This window comes from Brassica rapa, chromosome A03, assembly GCF_000309985.2.
Source record: "Brassica rapa cultivar Chiifu-401-42 chromosome A03, CAAS_Brap_v3.01, whole genome shotgun sequence".
NCBI classification, from domain to species: domain Eukaryota; kingdom Viridiplantae; phylum Streptophyta; class Magnoliopsida; order Brassicales; family Brassicaceae; genus Brassica; species Brassica rapa.
In genome coordinates, this window is record NC_024797.2 from 1,159,238 (window position 1) to 1,174,794 (window position 15,557).

Here is a 15,557-nt window from a genome sequence, read left to right on the forward strand (position 1 = left end):
CGTGCGTTGACAAATAGACTGCATCGTAAGTCTCCACGGAGGCGTAGACATACAAAACAGTCTACCGTCGCGACACAGATCTGAAAAAGAACGAAAACCATGTAAATAGTTACATTTTTCATGTGTAAAGCTTGTTTCCAACCTTTTCAACCGTCCAAACTCCAAATATGAGCAAAAAGAAGCATCTTTAACGATTCACTAATGAAGAAACTCGAAAATATGAAGTTTGTGATTATGAAAATGATAGTTATGAGAGTTTTTTAGATGGAAATGTAGAGGAGATGAGAGAAAATGAAGTTTTTTGGGTTATAATGAGAAAAAAAGTGGTTGAAAATTGAATTCTAGAGCTTTAGAGCTCAAAAATGGTTGTTCATGGTGGTTGGAAAATTGATGATGATGGCATTTTTGTAAATAAGAAGAAATGGTTAGGGTATATTTGATTTTTTGTTAATTTCGAAATTAATAAAAAAATAAATAAAAATGGCAATTTTGTGAATAATTCAAAAACATAAGGATAGTATGGAAATTTTATTGATGAATAGTATGGACAAAAAAAAAAGGTTGGTTTTGGATTTGACTTGAAAATATGGGTTGGTTTTGAAAAACACCCAAATACCCATATTTAATCATGAAAGACAATATCTTATTCTATGAAATAGTGATGAATTATGAAGCGCTTAAGAATTTAAATATTATCTATTCATAGTTGTTCATTCTTGTAAAGTTTATTATTATTGTGACCTTGTCTCGTTATCATTTGAGAATTTGATGCAAGAGCTGCCATTTTCTTTTATTATTTTCAAAAGAAGAGATACATGGTGAGATATTTTAAAGTTTTTCATGTGATATAGTTAAGATTTTGTTTTGAGAGGTTTGGGAAGCGATGTGAAGAGACGGGAAAGAGCTTATCAGGAAGATGGATGAGTTGGAAAAAATATGACAAGGATAAACAGCCATATCAAATTTAAATATTATCTATTCGTAGCTGTGTTCTTTTTGCAAAAATTCTCATTGTTAAAATTTAAATTTAATTTTTATAATATATTATTACAATTACAATATAATTAGTATATATATTCTCTCGTGGACAGATTAGTATCTAATTTTATATATAAATATTCTCTTGTAAAAAACAATACAAACCGTGTCCATGTGTGGATGCAATGCACATATCCCTTGTATATTAAAAGAGAAGCATTGTAATAAATGCATTCACATTATAATAGACACGTGGCAGCCTCACAATGATTTGATAATAAATATGCTAACGCGTTCACACTATAGTCATAAATGTGTTCACACTATGTACTTTGTGATTTTTTTAATATAAACTCACATACATAATTCCAATAAAACTCTGGATTTTTCGGTTCGAATAAAAATAGATAACGAATCAAAAGCCAAACTATATATATATTATTTTTATTGTTTACAGATAAAATTGAGCAAAATATTCATAAATTTTGATTCGATTTGTTAGCCGTTTTGATTTGAACCAAAAAATCTTGATATTTGAAACTTTACGAAACAAATCAAATACTAAAATACAATATCCAAAAAAGAAGCAAATCACTAATACCAATATTTTTAGGAACATATATCTAATTCGATATGTTATATGCATATATATACATATATGAAAATAATTATATATATTATACTTTATATCAGTTTTACAATATAAATTTATTATATTAGGTACTAGAATTAAAAGGTTATATAATGTTTTATTTTTGTAATAAAATGTTATTATTAAAATTTTTTTAAAATTTTATTTTATTTACGAATCAAATCGGATATTCTGTAAAATTCTAAAACATTTCGGATATCGGAGTCACCGAATATCTAGGTGGCTAAAGATAGAATTGACAAGAATGCTTCCAAATATCCATATACTTGATATGTGTCCACCCCTATTTACGAATATAATTTTATTTTATTTTGATGAAAAAATGACTAATGTCAAGGTCTTTTTTATTTTAAATAAATTTTAATTTTATCTTTCATGTATTATTCTGAACAAAAATGTCATTTAATATTAATTAACAATATCTTTATATATTTTTCAACTATTTTTATATATTTTTTACATAAACATACATGTGCACCTTGATGTGAGCATCTTATAACTAAGTATTCACCACAGCTGAAGTATCTAATTTTTTTGAAAGTTGAAATATTTTTTCTTAATGTTTCTTTCACTACCGACCAAATTGTAGTGAAATGATTTGTCTTAATAATTTTCTTTTCTTTTTCTTAAACTATTATCTGTTTAAAAACTATAATATGAAACTATTGGTTCGACATGACAACTATCTAAACTTCATAATATGAAAATAAACATATAATATTAATTTTAGTTTTTTATCCGAAAAAACCAAAAAATCAAATGTTTTAACCGAATAAACTAAAATAAATATTAATTTAAAATAATAGTTATATTTTAGAAGATTAAAAACAAAAAAACATAAAACCTAAATTAATATTGTCTTTTTTATTAAAAATAACGAAAGTAATAATCACATCCCGCGCAAGGCGCGGGTTATTACCTAGTTTAATTCTAAAAGACAATATCTTATTCCATGAAATAGTGATGAATTATGAAGCGCTTAAGACTTTTACAGACGCCAATTGGAATCTTCTGTATTAATTTCAAGGGCATCACACCATCATTACCAGCCCTCCAAGCACTTTCCTCTTCATCTACCTAACCTGCCACCTAAATTAGCTAAGACGATAACAAATAAAAGAGTCAAGTCTCATGGACCTCCAGATACACTCAATATAAGATGCATATGAATAACCATAGCTCGCTAAATTTACTCATGAACATGGCTTTTATCTATCTTTCTCAAAAAACATGGCTTTTATCTAGTCATTGCCGAGCTACATTTTCTTACGTATATAATTTTCACACATGGACAAGGGTCGTAAAGAACAAGGTAGGTTGATTGGTGTCTGGTGATATAGTGGAAAGGTCTGCTGTCAATAAATAAACCGTGAAGATGACTCAAAACACATGTGGCTACATTTAATATGGGGTATGAATTTTAATGAAGGAAAAATATGTTAAAACGTCTGCCGCTATGATCTTGTACCCCGCAGATTTACATTCTCGGCAAGATAACACAAAAGAAGGTCTTTGGTATAAGCTAATCGGAATATAACTGAATTTTCAATGTGGCCACCAATCAGTTATGCTCTTTATGGCCAACAACTTACCAACGTATTTGATTTTGTTTTTATCATCTCCATGTTGATCTTTTCCTCTGTTTTATTTGTATATTTCATGAATAGTCATATAAGTTTTTGCCAAAATGTTATAAACTTGCATTAAAAACAGATTTGACTAGGTTTCCATCGAAGAACAAAGTTACCACCATCCAGATCTTTGACTTTAGTTAATCAGATTCAAATCAGCAAACTTGTATGGATATATACAACTACACAAGCATGGATTTAGTCATTCAGAGATAATTGAAAATAGATTCCGACGTGGATCCTAATAAATTTCGATTTAATTCAGATGCAAACACATGAATCTATATGCCATATCCTACGTTAGTTTTCAGTTACAAAAGAAAATATCCTACGTTAGATCATAGTACAAATAAGAACAACTCAGCAGTAATTAATTACACAGTTGCAACATGTGTGTAAAGAAGCTTCCCAACCATTCACATTAATCTCTTCTCTCCTCTTTAACCTGTTGACCGTAGATATAGGAACAAAAAAAAGTCGAATCTCGTACCACCGACACGCACTTTGATAGTGGCATTACCGTAATTAATTTCAAAATCGAGGGGGTATTTGTAGATAACTCTCCACTTTAAGTCATTCTCCTAACGGTGTCGTTCGGACATAACTACGACCCCTTTCTCTTTGTTTCTAAAAGTTCATCTTCTCTCCTACTTTTTTTTCTCTCTCTAACCCTAAACAAAACCACTGTTTCTCTCTCTCCCAACCACTAAAACACTCCCCACGCGCCACGAACTCCTCCACACACACCACTTCCCCTCCACATGGCGTCGGACGCCGTCAAATATATGCCGATTCACGGCGCAACAACAACAACCGCCGCCGCCGCAGCAGAAATAAGAAGCTTCATCTCCGCCGTGAAACCGAAAAAAACATCAACTTTCGCTTACGCGTTTGTAATCACCTTCGTCTCTTTCACTCTCTTCTTCGCCTTTAGTCCTTCTCCGAACTCATCTTCTCCTTGGTTCTCCAACATCTTCTCTTCTTCCTCCTTCTCCTCCTCCACCACCACCACCGCCGCCGCTCCTTCTTCATCGAAAACAGCTTCCGTCTCTTCGATCTTCTCCTACATAATCCCCAATGTCACTTCAACTAACCCCACCAATAGATCTAGCGACGCCGCGTCTAACACCACCGTCCCCGTCTCCGTTAACTCCACTTCTCCTTCCCTAAGTTCGAGTTCCGTCGTCAAAAACAGTACGTTGCAAGCACCGCCGCCGGAGAATCGAACTCCGGTTGCTAAAAACTCAACCTTTGAATCTCCTGTCGTAAACCGGACCGAACCGGTTGCGAAAACCAACACTTCGCAACCTCTGCTTCCGACAGGATCGAGTAATCTGTCGCGGACCGCCGACAAAGCTCCGTCGCCGGCGAAATCACCACCGGTGTCGGTGGATCTGACATCCAATTCCACCTCCTCAGCTCCTTCTAAACCGGGGGAGCAAACCGGTTCTGTTTCTTTATTGGAACAAGAGATCGAGAAGTGGAGTGAGTCTCTGAAAGACTGTGAGTTCTTCGACGGTGGATGGATCATGGACGACACGTACCCGCTTTACAAACCCGGTTCGTGTAATATCATCGACGAGCAGTTCAACTGTATCTCAAACGGAAGACCCGACAAAGACTTTCAGAAGCTGAAGTGGAAACCTAAGAAATGTAGTTTACCGAGGTAACGTTATTTAATTTACTATTTTGGATTATATATATGATTAATAAATATATGTAATGAAAATGAAGGTTAAATGGAGGTATTATGCTTGAGATGCTTAGAGGAAGAAGGCTAGTGTTCGTGGGGGATTCTCTGAATAGGAACATGTGGGAGTCTCTGGTTTGTATGCTTAAAGGATCGGTTAAAGATGAGAGTAAAGTCTATGAAGCTAGTGGTAGACATCATTTTCGTGGGGAGGCTGAGTACTCCTTCGTCTTCCAGGTAATGGCTTTTTCATTTCTCTTGCAACAATTCATTTTTTTTAAATGTTTTTTTTTTAATTTGATAGGATTATAATTGCACGGTGGAGTTCTTTGTTTCACCGTTCTTGGTTCAAGAAAATGAGATTGTTGACAAGAAGGGAACAAAGAAGGAGACGCTAAGGCTTGATTTGGTTGGGAAGTCTTCAGAGCAGTACAAAGGAGCTGATATTATTGTCTTTAATACCGGACATTGGTGGACTCACGAGAAAACATCCAAAGGGTAAAAAAGACAACTCTCTTTAATCTATAATGTGAGTTGCTTTGTCTTTGTGTTGTAATGTAGAACTGATATTATTAATTTTAAAATTATTAATTTTAAAAGGGAGGATTATTATCAAGAAGGGAGCAATGTGTATCACGAGCTCGCTGTACTTGAAGCTTTCCGTAAAGCTTTGACCACATGGGGTCGATGGGTAGAGAAGAACGTGAACCCTGACAAGTCTCTTGTTTTCTTCCGTGGCTACTCGGCCTCGCATTTCAGCGGTGGGCAATGGAACTCTGGAGGAGCTTGCGATAGCGAGACGGAACCGATCAAGAACGAGACGTACCTTACACCGTACCCGGATAAAATGAAGGTGCTAGAGAGAGTGTTAAAGGGTATGAGAACGCCGGTCACGTATCTTAACATCACTAGATTAACGGACTACAGAAAAGATGGTCACCCGTCGGTGTACCGGAAACAGAGCTTATCGGATAAAGAGAAGAAAACGCCGTTGCTGTACCAAGACTGTAGCCACTGGTGCCTCCCTGGAGTTCCTGACTCTTGGAACGAGATCCTCTACGCTGAGCTGCTCGTCAAACTCAATCAGCTTGGCCAAACACGACGGAATCCTTAAAAGGTTTTTTCCATCTCGAACATTTGTTTGATCTCTCAATACTTTTCTTTCTTCTGTTTGATTGTTTTTAGTTGATTATAGAATGTTTAGAGTAAAAAAGATGAAAAGTATGATTTACTCTCTTATATCTTTGCTACTATTTATTGTAAATCCTTTTGTTACCACGGTTACTATACTTAGCTCCAAAGAGAGAAGTTACATATTGATCTTTTGATTCCAGTAATCGCTGTAACATATGTTTGATTGATGATCTAAATTGAGAATAATTTTTGACTTTTTTAATTACATGTATTATGAGGTGGAACATTGTTATTTTTTGTTATTGAAATAAAGTTTTGGATTTAGGAATAATGTAAATGTAAACGCAAGACTTTGCATATGGAAGCATGGATTTGAGAGATTGTCGACCACCGACAGTTCCGACAAGTGCTTTTATGAGTTCAGTGCGATTGGATCCAACCTGGTGCAGTTGTTCTCCACGTGACTTCTTATTACCTATTTCATCATGTATTAATGTAGGAGTTAATATGGGACATGTGACTATTTGGTTGGAGATTGGGAAAAGTAGATACAATGTGTTTATGTTTGTGTAGAAATTAATTTAAGGAATGCTTAAAAATTGAAGAAAGCTGGAAATATCTGAAAACTGAAGTACGCAGTACGAGACTCAACCATCGTACAAAATAGCTTTATTTAGTGAAAAAGTAGCGAATGACATTTCATTGCTAGAAAGACCAATACGAACATCTCAACATTCTTGGAGATCCTCGATAAATCCGATAAATGATAGTATTGTATAAATGATATATTCACCATTTTGCTTAAATAGAGTATAATACTTTACAAAATATGGATAAATCAAACCATATATTTTGTTCGCTTGTCTTTCACTCAATAAACATGTCAACCCTTTTCCTCCATCTGTTTTACCCGGTCCTACAACCAGAAACAGTACCAAAATCCAAAAGAAAACAAAAGACTAACCGGATAATCGTTCGCTAGTCGTCTTTTAAAATAGGAGACGGTCCATTTGCTCAAACTGTAACCACTCAGCCATTTATTTCATACGTGCTTTCATGAAGCTTGTTTGGCCGGTCCAGGCTTAACCGGAATCAAAGGACTATGAAATGATGACGTGGACAAGTCTATATGTGCTGCTGACGTGGATGGTTGTGATGATGAGGTGGCAACACGTTCGCAAGAAGGGCACATAGTGAGAGTGGTGGCCGGACGTTGCATGTAGAAAGGAGAAGAAGTCTTCAAAGCTCTCAATTCTTTAACCTCTTTCTGAAGCCTCCGGTTTTCGTCGGTTAGTGACTCACAACATTTCTTTAGGTATTCACAATCCACTTCCGTTTGCTTCAACTTTGTCCTATTCCCATTTGTCAATTACATAAACATAAACACATGTTGCTTATTGGTATATTACTACAAGGCACTGAATTCAGGCAAAGGAGCAACTCTAAGGGAACATATAGCATTTTTTATAAACATGATTAAGAATTAAGATATACTTATAACTTTTTGTAAGAGATCAAAAGCTCACCAAGTGCTAAAAGAAGTTTTGTATGTTCAAGATTGCCTTCTTGATTTCAATGTTCAATTTTTTTTTCATATACTTGTATTTTTTGACGCCGTATATTCATTAAATAGAGTAGTTGTGATATTTGGTTAAATTATATATGAAGAGTTATTATTTACTTTCTTTTTATCAGTAAGTCAGAATAAACAAATTATAGACGGAAATATTGGTGGCATAAGTGAAATGCTACTTTTGCACGAAAAAGGACAAGAACAGACAAGCGACAATGTGTTATTATTACTCGTGATGCATCATGCATGTCGTCCTCATTCCTTTTTCAGAAATAAATGATCATCACAAAAAAAATAGGAGAAAAATAGTATCTTGCATAAAAAATACTATTTCATAAAAAGAAAATGAATTAAGCTATAGTGACATAAGCTAACCTCGCTCGTCTGTTTTGAAACCAAACTTCAACCTGACGAGGACGAAGATTTAACTGCTTTGCCAACGCAATCTTTTGCTTCTGCAATGTTTATATTTTACATAAGATAAACAATAAAATGATAAGATTTGATTTGAAACACAAAAAATCTCAATAAAATTCACAAAATGTAAAAAATAATGGTGAGACCAACAGGATTAAGGGTGTTGTGTTCTTTGAAGCTGTCTTCAAGAAATGCAGATTGATCTTTAGAGAGCCTCAGTTTCTTTCTGATGGCTCCATTTTCGTCATCGTTGTCTTCGTTGCTGGCTCTTGAAGTAGATTTTTCAACCTCATCTTCCATATCTCTTTTATTATTTCTTTTCTCATAACCATAACTCTTAATCCCAAAATCTAATCGAAACGACGACGTTACACTATCCGGAGGGGACACTGGCATACTAGGCTCTGCCACCGTAGGTGCTCCTGAGAGATTGTTTTACATTAACAATGATCTTAAGCTGAAATCAAAACTAATTATCGGCCGGTCGTGGAATAACCGATTAGTTTTGTAATTTCAACATTACATTTGATTTTCGTTTTCTACCAAACCTTGGTTTTCTTTCTTGTCACAAATCAGTCAAGGCATATTTGGAAAATGATTTCAACATCCCACCGACACATTAATTATAATAAGTATGTACATTATACTAAGAAAATCGTAAAACATAAGCCATATTAAGGGATACTAATAAATTTCAAATGTTTTGTTTTTGTTTTTCGTGAAAATATACGGTATGTTTTCTTTTGTGGGTACGCATAACCACACAATATAACTACGAGAAACTAGTTGATTCTTATGCCCCATTTTTTTGTTTACAAACTAAAACCCTTACTGTTCTCAGGGATCCAAGGTAAGTGAAGCTGAAGCTGTAGTGACGGATCAACGGAAGATGAAACCCTAACTCCATCAGAATAATTTGCTCTTTGTGTTAGTTTACTCTTATACTTCTTCTCATCTTCTACCGACGGGGAAGAAGAGGATGACAACGATCTCTGACTACCAAAACCAAGTACATCCAAACCCATGTTGAACCCAATATTCTTGTCGGAAGTAGAGGTCGATGAGGCAGAGGGATTATTAGGAATCTTCGAGGGCTTCTCCAGAAAAGAGAACTTGTTAGTATTGTCACCTAGATACAAAGCTGGTTCCATCTCTTATGAAGGAAATAAGAATTTGAGAGAGAAAGAAAGAAACAAGAAGATCTGTTTTGGCCTTATGGTCATGAAGTGAAGCCCCACTTATTTATCTCCAGAGGCTCAGTATACTTAATTAATTAATAATAATGTTATATAGTATATCGTCTCGCATAAAAACAAGTTTATGGTTTACTTTTTAGCCAAACATTAATTGAATATAATCATCTCCATCTAATATACTGAATAAATATATCTACATACATAATGTGATATAGAGTTTAGGAGTTAGACTGACCGACAACTGCCGATTCACATACGCACGTAAAATGCATATAAATATATTCCTATTTTACACGAGTCTAGCGCCTTATGTGTTTATGTCATTATATTATCTCTATATATAAAAATAAGGGGAATGTTAATCCTTTATCTTTGTATTTGCAAGATGAAAGTCGAATCTTGAGAAAATGGTATGAACTTTTACTCTAATAGAAAACAAAAAAAAATCACGAAATTCGCAGATGCAAAGTGCAAACTCATTCGAATACTTTCCAAATGTAAAGATAGCATTCACACCTATATATAACAGATAATTTGGATAAATACAACTACACATTTGAATATGCGACCAATTGTGAATATATCGGACTCTCGTATGTAGTTCATCAGTACTATCCAGTCATCGAACGTATAGCATCGGATTATTTTGAAAGAATTTCATGTTAGTATTCTTACCTTATCCCAAGTATTCCATTGAACTATAAGTATATTAAACCATTAAGGAATTAATGAATTTCTTTGAAAGAATTAGACTGTTTGTTGAAAATCATTGAAAACCATAATTAGATTGACCAGCCAGAGTGATTCTTGGTCATACGTTAATGATGGCGATTTTGACTTTATGTTTTAGTAACTTTTAAGAGATTTAAAAGAAAAGTTGAGAGTTGTTGAAGAAAAAACAAGAAAAAATAATTGGAAGTTAAAAAAGGACATAGTGACGGCTGACATAGTAATTACCGTTTAATGCTGCATCGAAATCAGATTGATTTTCGTTAGAATTCAGCATCAGAGACTCATGATTAGGGTTGCACATAATGACAAGGGTGAGACAAATTAAAACGTGAAAACGATGACCCATCAAACGGTCACGAAAACACTCAATCAAATTGATTTCTTTTTAGTTTAACCAATATTTTTTCCTTTTTGTTTAAAAATGTTTTGACCAAATTGTTATGGGCTCAATGCTTTAATCACCATGGCAATGGCCAGTGGTCCTAGAAGAACTTGATTAATGTGTTCTTACCCAACATCATGAATACAATTTTCAGTATTTATAATTTCTCTTAAACTTATTGCAAGTTGCTTTCAAAAAAAAAAAATCAACATTAAACAGCCTCATTATTAAGTTTTTGAATGGTAACATGTGATGGACATGATAATTGGTTTCAAAATAGAACGTTGTTATAAATTACTAAAAAATGTAGGGTCTGACGACTGATAATTCATTGAATAGTCGTATATACAATTAATTTAAATTTCACAATCTTATGTAGAATAACGAATACTCGACGATTTTACCTTTTCGCAAATTTCATGACCGAAATAAGATTTAACGATGTCATTCTACAAAAAAAAAGTTTCATTCATGATTTTGCCACATTTTATTACGTACTTAACAAAATTCAAGGAGCAATATCTGCCGCTTATTGTTACATAAACTAGTTTTGACTTCTTAAAATCTATCACTTTATAGCGACAAGTTTCCCTTCACTATTTTGTAACATGAATACATGATTAACCGATTAAGTTTCAGAAAAAAAAAGATTGATGGCGTTAAAGGAAACATACTATATTCCTTGAACGCATTTTTTTTGTTACGATATTCATTGTACGCATATACTGCTATATATCTTGTTTTTTTAGAAGTTACAAAGTTTTATCCGAGAGCGGAGTTTCCATGCATACAGAGTAAGAGGATGTCCCCACACGCGTGGGACGCGGATATCCTCAAAAAAATGGACAGGGGTGTCATGCTTTTAGGCTACTTTCAATAATTGAAGTCATGCATACCCACATTATTGTTATTATAATTACGATGTCAAATATTTTGTGGCATCTCATTCTTTTTCCTAAATTATGTTTCTCCTCTCTGCCCTACTAAATTAATTATACAGATTTTATTTTCCTTTTATTTGATCTTATCTATGGTACATGTTTTGAGGAGTTGTGTATATAACTATATATACAATTTGACGCCCAATGCTATCTTTTTCTGTTAGTTTCCTATGCTACATGTTTTTGAGGAGTATTAAATAGTTCTGAGAAAAACTTTTTTTTTCTGAGCAAAACTTAACCGCTTGTATATTCACCTAATTAACCCTATGTTTTATGCAACGAACAAGTCAGTTTGATGATATACTATAAACCCTTCCATGCAACTTTAAAACAATTTAGGATTCGTAACATATTTCTTATACGGAATTATACTATTTTATATGTGTTTGCCCATGCAAAGCGTTCCTTAAAACTAGTATATAATTAATATATACACAACACCCCTTTCTTTTTGCAATATAATAGAATTTTGTAAGCAACCTAACTTGACCAACCCACATTGAGTCCAATCGTGATTTAAAAACTTATAGATGTTTTATTTTCTGTTAACGTGTATTTTACCAAATTTGAATTATATATGGACATAGAACTACAATACTAATATAAATTAATATGATCATGTGGTTAAACCACATTCAATTTACCAAACCAACGAATAAGCGAGAAGCAAGTGAGAAATGGAGTTGAAGAGGGAGATATTCACGTGACAATGCGCCTGAGGAAGTAATTGGTGGATGGAGTTTCGAGCGATTGTGTGATGAATTGATGAACCGGTGGCAGTAGGGTCTGATTTGTCTTTGCTTGTGATTTGTACGGAGAGATACCTCTTCTCTTTGGTGAGCTACAACCTTATCATCACACGGCACATTCTTATGTAGCTCTATTAGAACCGCCGGTTACTAATCGGGTTCGACACTTGAGCTGTTTCAGCGTTTTAAGATTTTTACAAAAAAAATACAAAGGGCCAAAAATAGCTTCTGGGCAAGTATTTCTCAGGCCCATACTGCCCACGAATAAACTTAGTTGATCTATCATCAACCCACCCAAGGACATCTATTTCATAGGACGAAAAAAGGATTGAACATTCGTATTTAGCAGAGCTCATCGTGGAACAAGACTGCTTGATTATTTGTGATCTGTCTCCCCTAAACTTCGAATGTAAATTTAATATGTCGGTGATATCATCACACAAGAACTGTCATGATTGTTGATAATTTATTTACATGTTAAGCGGTTTTTGTTGTCGTTATAGATGGGTGATTCGTAAATAATTCTCCAACGATAAATTCTTTCTTGGACACAATAAGATAAAGTCGGTCGAGAAAACTCTTATAAGTTCTACATTCTCTGTTATAATCAAATGATTAAAAAACAGTCCATGTGAATTTAAGCTAAAGAGAAGTAATTAAACATATCCGAAATATAAGTTTTTTTGTAGTAATCAAACATCCGAAATATAAGTTTTTTTTTTTGTAGTAATCAAACACATCCGAAATATAAGTTTTTTTTGGGTACTAAACAGAACAAGCAAACAAGCCGAAATTCATAAAATAAAATACTAAACCAGAATTCCTCTCACATCTGATGTGCCCACCCAGTGATCGTTGAGAGAGTGGCTGACCTGAAACGGTAACGCAAACGGGTCCAGGCACTACCTTTGGGTTTTGGATAGGGCAAGGCTTTGACCACCACTGTGCAGCCTCCTAGGTCGGTTCCAGACAGCTGAACCGCTCGGTTGTTGGAGCCTAGTCCGTAGAAGTAGACCAGGGCACGGCTGCAAAGAAAAAGATAAAAGAAAGGAAACTAAGCGAATTGGGGTTTGTAACAAACTAGAGAAAAGTTCTAACTTCTAACCTGTTGAGAACGAAAACGTCGGTAATCTCGCCACATGTGGAGAAATGGTTAGTCAAAGCATTCTTCAAATCATCTTTAGTAAGTAAAGTGTCATATCCAGTAACGGATATGCCTTCGCTACTGCAAGAGTAAAAAAAATGCATTGTATTATATTGTTTACACAACTTACATAAGCCGAAAATGTCAACAGCATAAATAATAACTTACCGCTTTCTTCGATTATGTGCCACGCTCCTAGCAGCGAGTACATCAGTACTCAACCCAGTGCTGAGTTCACTGAGTTCTGGAGGCAAACTCGTAACGACAATCTTACTTCCTCCAATGTCACTTCCATTGAGTTGCAAGGCTTTGTCTCCTGCGCCTTCTCCACGAAGGATAACAATGCACGACCTCTGGAGTGCATTTGTCACTGGATCTCTGCGAATCTGGATGTTGTGGACTTCTCCACATATCTTGAAAAGACTCTCCAAAGCCCGGAAGAGATCAATAGGTTTAAGGGAAGTACTGTACCCTTCAACACCGATCCTTATCCTAATTGTTCAATAGAATCAATTAGCAAACACATTTGAAAGCGAAGGTATTTATCTTTTATTACTTCACGTCTTTACATCAGAATCATAATATAAATATACACATACATTAGCTAGACCAAATAATATAGCTATTCAATCTAAAACAAATAATAGAATATTTATTGGTATCTATCAACATTACACAAAATCTCCAAAAAGCAAAGGAAAAAAAAAACAGAAATCTATTTACCTGCTTTTGACGTAATCATAGTACGACTTCATAACGTCGACATACTTATCACCGTACAAAGTCCTCTTCCCCTATATTTATAAGAAAATGTAATTAGAATCCTTTAAAAAATAATATATATATATATATGTATATTAATTTAAAAACCGAAAAAGATTGGGGACCAGAACAGTACAATCGCCGACAAAAACAAACAGGAACAAAAGAGTTAGGAGAAGAGTTGGGTAAGAGAGATAGAGAAGAAACATGCACTGAGTTTGGGAAGAGATAAACAGCGGGTCTTTGAAGCTCGAACAATAATCAAAAGCAAAGAAGGAGAGGGAGAGGGAGGCCTTCTCTCGAGCCGGAGAAGACCGCCGGAAGTAAGAGATGAAAGATAGTTTCGACAGAAAAGAAAAACAGAGTGACGACGCCGTTAGATGCGCGGAGAAGAAAAACTCACCGTGTACGGAGCAGAAACCGGAGAAGAAGATTCGGATCTCTCCATCGAGGCGTTGAGAAAAGCGATCCTACGAGAAGAAGGTTCGGATCTCTCCATGGACTTTGATAAGATCGATACTTTCGTCTTTAGGGATTTTAGGAAGAATATCTTATTTTCTGGCTCAGACTTTCAGGAACTTTATACTTGGTTTTTTTTTTTTGGGTTCAAATTATACTTAGTGATTTAAAGGTTATTATTAATTATTAATATAAATATATAGCTAAGCAAAATAAAAAGAACATAAAAGGCACCGTTCTTTTTTTTTGGTACGTTGGATAAAAGATAGTGGATGGTATTTGTGGTAAAAACTTGTGTTTGGATGTTTGGACGTTAATGGTGAAGCATTGTTATTAACTCTCTGGTCTCTGAGCTTTGCAGGGCAGCTTTCGATATGTGTGAGTTCTTTGCAAGCATGGTGATCATCAACAAAAATCACAACTAACCTGTAAGTATCTCTCTGGAGCTTGTAGTTTCTTTTGTGCATGATCTCGAATACGAAATCGTTAGACTTGTTTTTGTTTCGCAGATCAACATGTGCCAATTCATTTGTTTCACAGAGATCACATTTTTATTTATAAGCCAAGTACATGTTTCTTTCTCTTGAGCTATGTTTTCTTTATAAGCAAAGCACTTGTTTCTTTCTCCTATCTTATTTTTCTCCAACAATTTAAGAATTTGTTTCTTATTTAAATTTTTATGTATCATTTTCTTTCAAATTATTCAACTTAAAAAAAAAAAAAAATTTAAGGACCTCAATGAGGTTCTGGAGGATGAAAAAATTAATTAGCTTATCAAGGGTTCTTAACTTTTCAAATCAACAAATTAACTACTAATTTATTCATAAGAACCCATTGAGGTCTCTTACCAATGGAGATGGTCTTATGTAGCTCTATTAGAACCGCCGGTTACTAATCGGGTTCGACACTTGAGCTGTTTCAGCGTTTTAAGATTTTTACAAAAAAAAATACAAAGGGCCAAAAATAGCTTCTGGGCAAGTATTTCTCAGGCCCATACTGCCCACGAATAAACCTAGTTGATTTATCATCAACCCACCCAAGGACATCTATTTCATAGGACGAAAAAAGGATTGAACATTCGTGTTTAGCAGAGCTCATCGTGGAACAAGACTGCTTG

The 15,557-nt window shown here is 34.5% G+C and overlaps 3 protein-coding genes and 1 long non-coding RNA gene across 6 annotated transcripts; 2 read left to right on the top strand and 2 right to left on the bottom strand.

Moving 5' to 3' along the window:
* The first annotated feature begins 3,852 nt into the window (after positions 1 to 3,852).
* On the top strand, positions 3,853 to 6,689 carry LOC103855689 (protein trichome birefringence). 2 transcript variants are annotated; one of them, XM_009132708.3, is made up of 5 exons: positions 3,853 to 4,927; positions 4,996 to 5,188; positions 5,256 to 5,449; positions 5,552 to 6,068; positions 6,411 to 6,689. In XM_009132708.3, the coding sequence occupies exons 1-4, from the start codon at positions 4,023 to 4,025 to the stop codon at positions 6,063 to 6,065; spliced, it is 1,806 nt and encodes a 601-aa protein (XP_009130956.1). In that variant the 5' UTR covers positions 3,853 to 4,022; the 3' UTR covers positions 6,066 to 6,068; positions 6,411 to 6,689. The 2 variants fall into 2 exon arrangements, with proteins under 2 accessions (XP_009130956.1, XP_009130955.1); XM_009132707.2 differs by lacking the exon at positions 6,411 to 6,689 and having other exon boundaries at positions 5,552 to 6,284.
* Positions 6,077 to 12,453, bottom strand: LOC103855688 (homeobox-leucine zipper protein HAT14). 2 transcript variants are annotated; one of them, XR_630753.3, is made up of 5 exons: positions 8,908 to 12,453; positions 8,226 to 8,497; positions 8,034 to 8,113; positions 7,050 to 7,437; positions 6,077 to 6,560 (listed from the first exon to the last, which is right to left on the bottom strand). XR_630753.3 is itself a non-coding variant. In XM_009132706.3 (4 exons), the coding sequence occupies exons 1-4, from the start codon at positions 9,224 to 9,226 to the stop codon at positions 7,140 to 7,142; spliced, it is 969 nt and encodes a 322-aa protein (XP_009130954.1). In that variant the 5' UTR covers positions 9,227 to 12,453; the 3' UTR covers positions 6,837 to 7,139. The 2 variants fall into 2 exon arrangements, 1 of the variants encoding a protein (XP_009130954.1); XM_009132706.3 differs by lacking the exon at positions 6,077 to 6,560 and having other exon boundaries at positions 6,837 to 7,437.
* A 254-nt stretch (positions 12,454 to 12,707) lies between these two features.
* Positions 12,708 to 14,632, bottom strand: LOC103855694 (nucleolin 1). The gene is made up of 5 exons (XM_009132711.3): positions 14,385 to 14,632; positions 13,943 to 14,013; positions 13,388 to 13,711; positions 13,181 to 13,300; positions 12,708 to 13,100 (listed from the first exon to the last, which is right to left on the bottom strand). Exons 1-5 carry the CDS (start codon positions 14,478 to 14,480, stop codon positions 12,902 to 12,904), a joined length of 810 nt encoding a protein of 269 aa, XP_009130959.2. The 5' UTR covers positions 14,481 to 14,632; the 3' UTR covers positions 12,708 to 12,901.
* On the top strand, positions 14,071 to 15,150 carry LOC103855693. The gene is made up of 3 exons (XR_630755.3): positions 14,071 to 14,464; positions 14,802 to 14,868; positions 14,950 to 15,150. It is a non-coding gene; the product is annotated as an uncharacterized LOC103855693 (long non-coding RNA).
* Positions 15,151 to 15,557: the final 407 nt, after the last annotated feature.

What these genes read in the sequence shown, in the direction of transcription:
- LOC103855689 (XM_009132708.3), top strand. Translation starts at nt 4,023, where the DNA reads ATGGCGTCGGACGCCGTCAAATATATGCCGATTCACGGCGCAACAACA. An exon ending in AAGAAATGTAGTTTACCGAG is followed by an intron (nt 4,928 to 4,995) that starts GTAACGTTATTT and finishes ATGAAAATGAAG; the next exon opens with GTTAAATGGAGGTATTATGC. An exon ending in CACGAGAAAACATCCAAAGG is followed by an intron (nt 5,450 to 5,551) that starts GTAAAAAAGACA and finishes TAATTTTAAAAG; the next exon opens with GGAGGATTATTATCAAGAAG.
- LOC103855688 (XM_009132706.3), bottom strand. Translation starts at nt 9,226, where the DNA reads ATGGAACCAGCTTTGTATCTAGGTGACAATACTAACAAGTTCTCTTTT. An exon ending in AACACAACACCCTTAATCCT is followed by an intron (nt 8,114 to 8,225) that starts GTTGGTCTCACC and finishes TAAACATTGCAG; the next exon opens with AAGCAAAAGATTGCGTTGGC. An exon ending in TTTCAAAACAGACGAGCGAG is followed by an intron (nt 7,438 to 8,033) that starts GTTAGCTTATGT and finishes AAATGGGAATAG; the next exon opens with GACAAAGTTGAAGCAAACGG.
- LOC103855694 (XM_009132711.3), bottom strand. Translation starts at nt 14,480, where the DNA reads ATGGAGAGATCCGAACCTTCTTCTCGTAGGATCGCTTTTCTCAACGCC. An exon ending in GCACATAATCGAAGAAAGCG is followed by an intron (nt 13,301 to 13,387) that starts GTAAGTTATTAT and finishes TTACTCTTGCAG; the next exon opens with TAGCGAAGGCATATCCGTTA. An exon ending in GACGTTTTCGTTCTCAACAG is followed by an intron (nt 13,101 to 13,180) that starts GTTAGAAGTTAG and finishes TTTTCTTTGCAG; the next exon opens with CCGTGCCCTGGTCTACTTCT.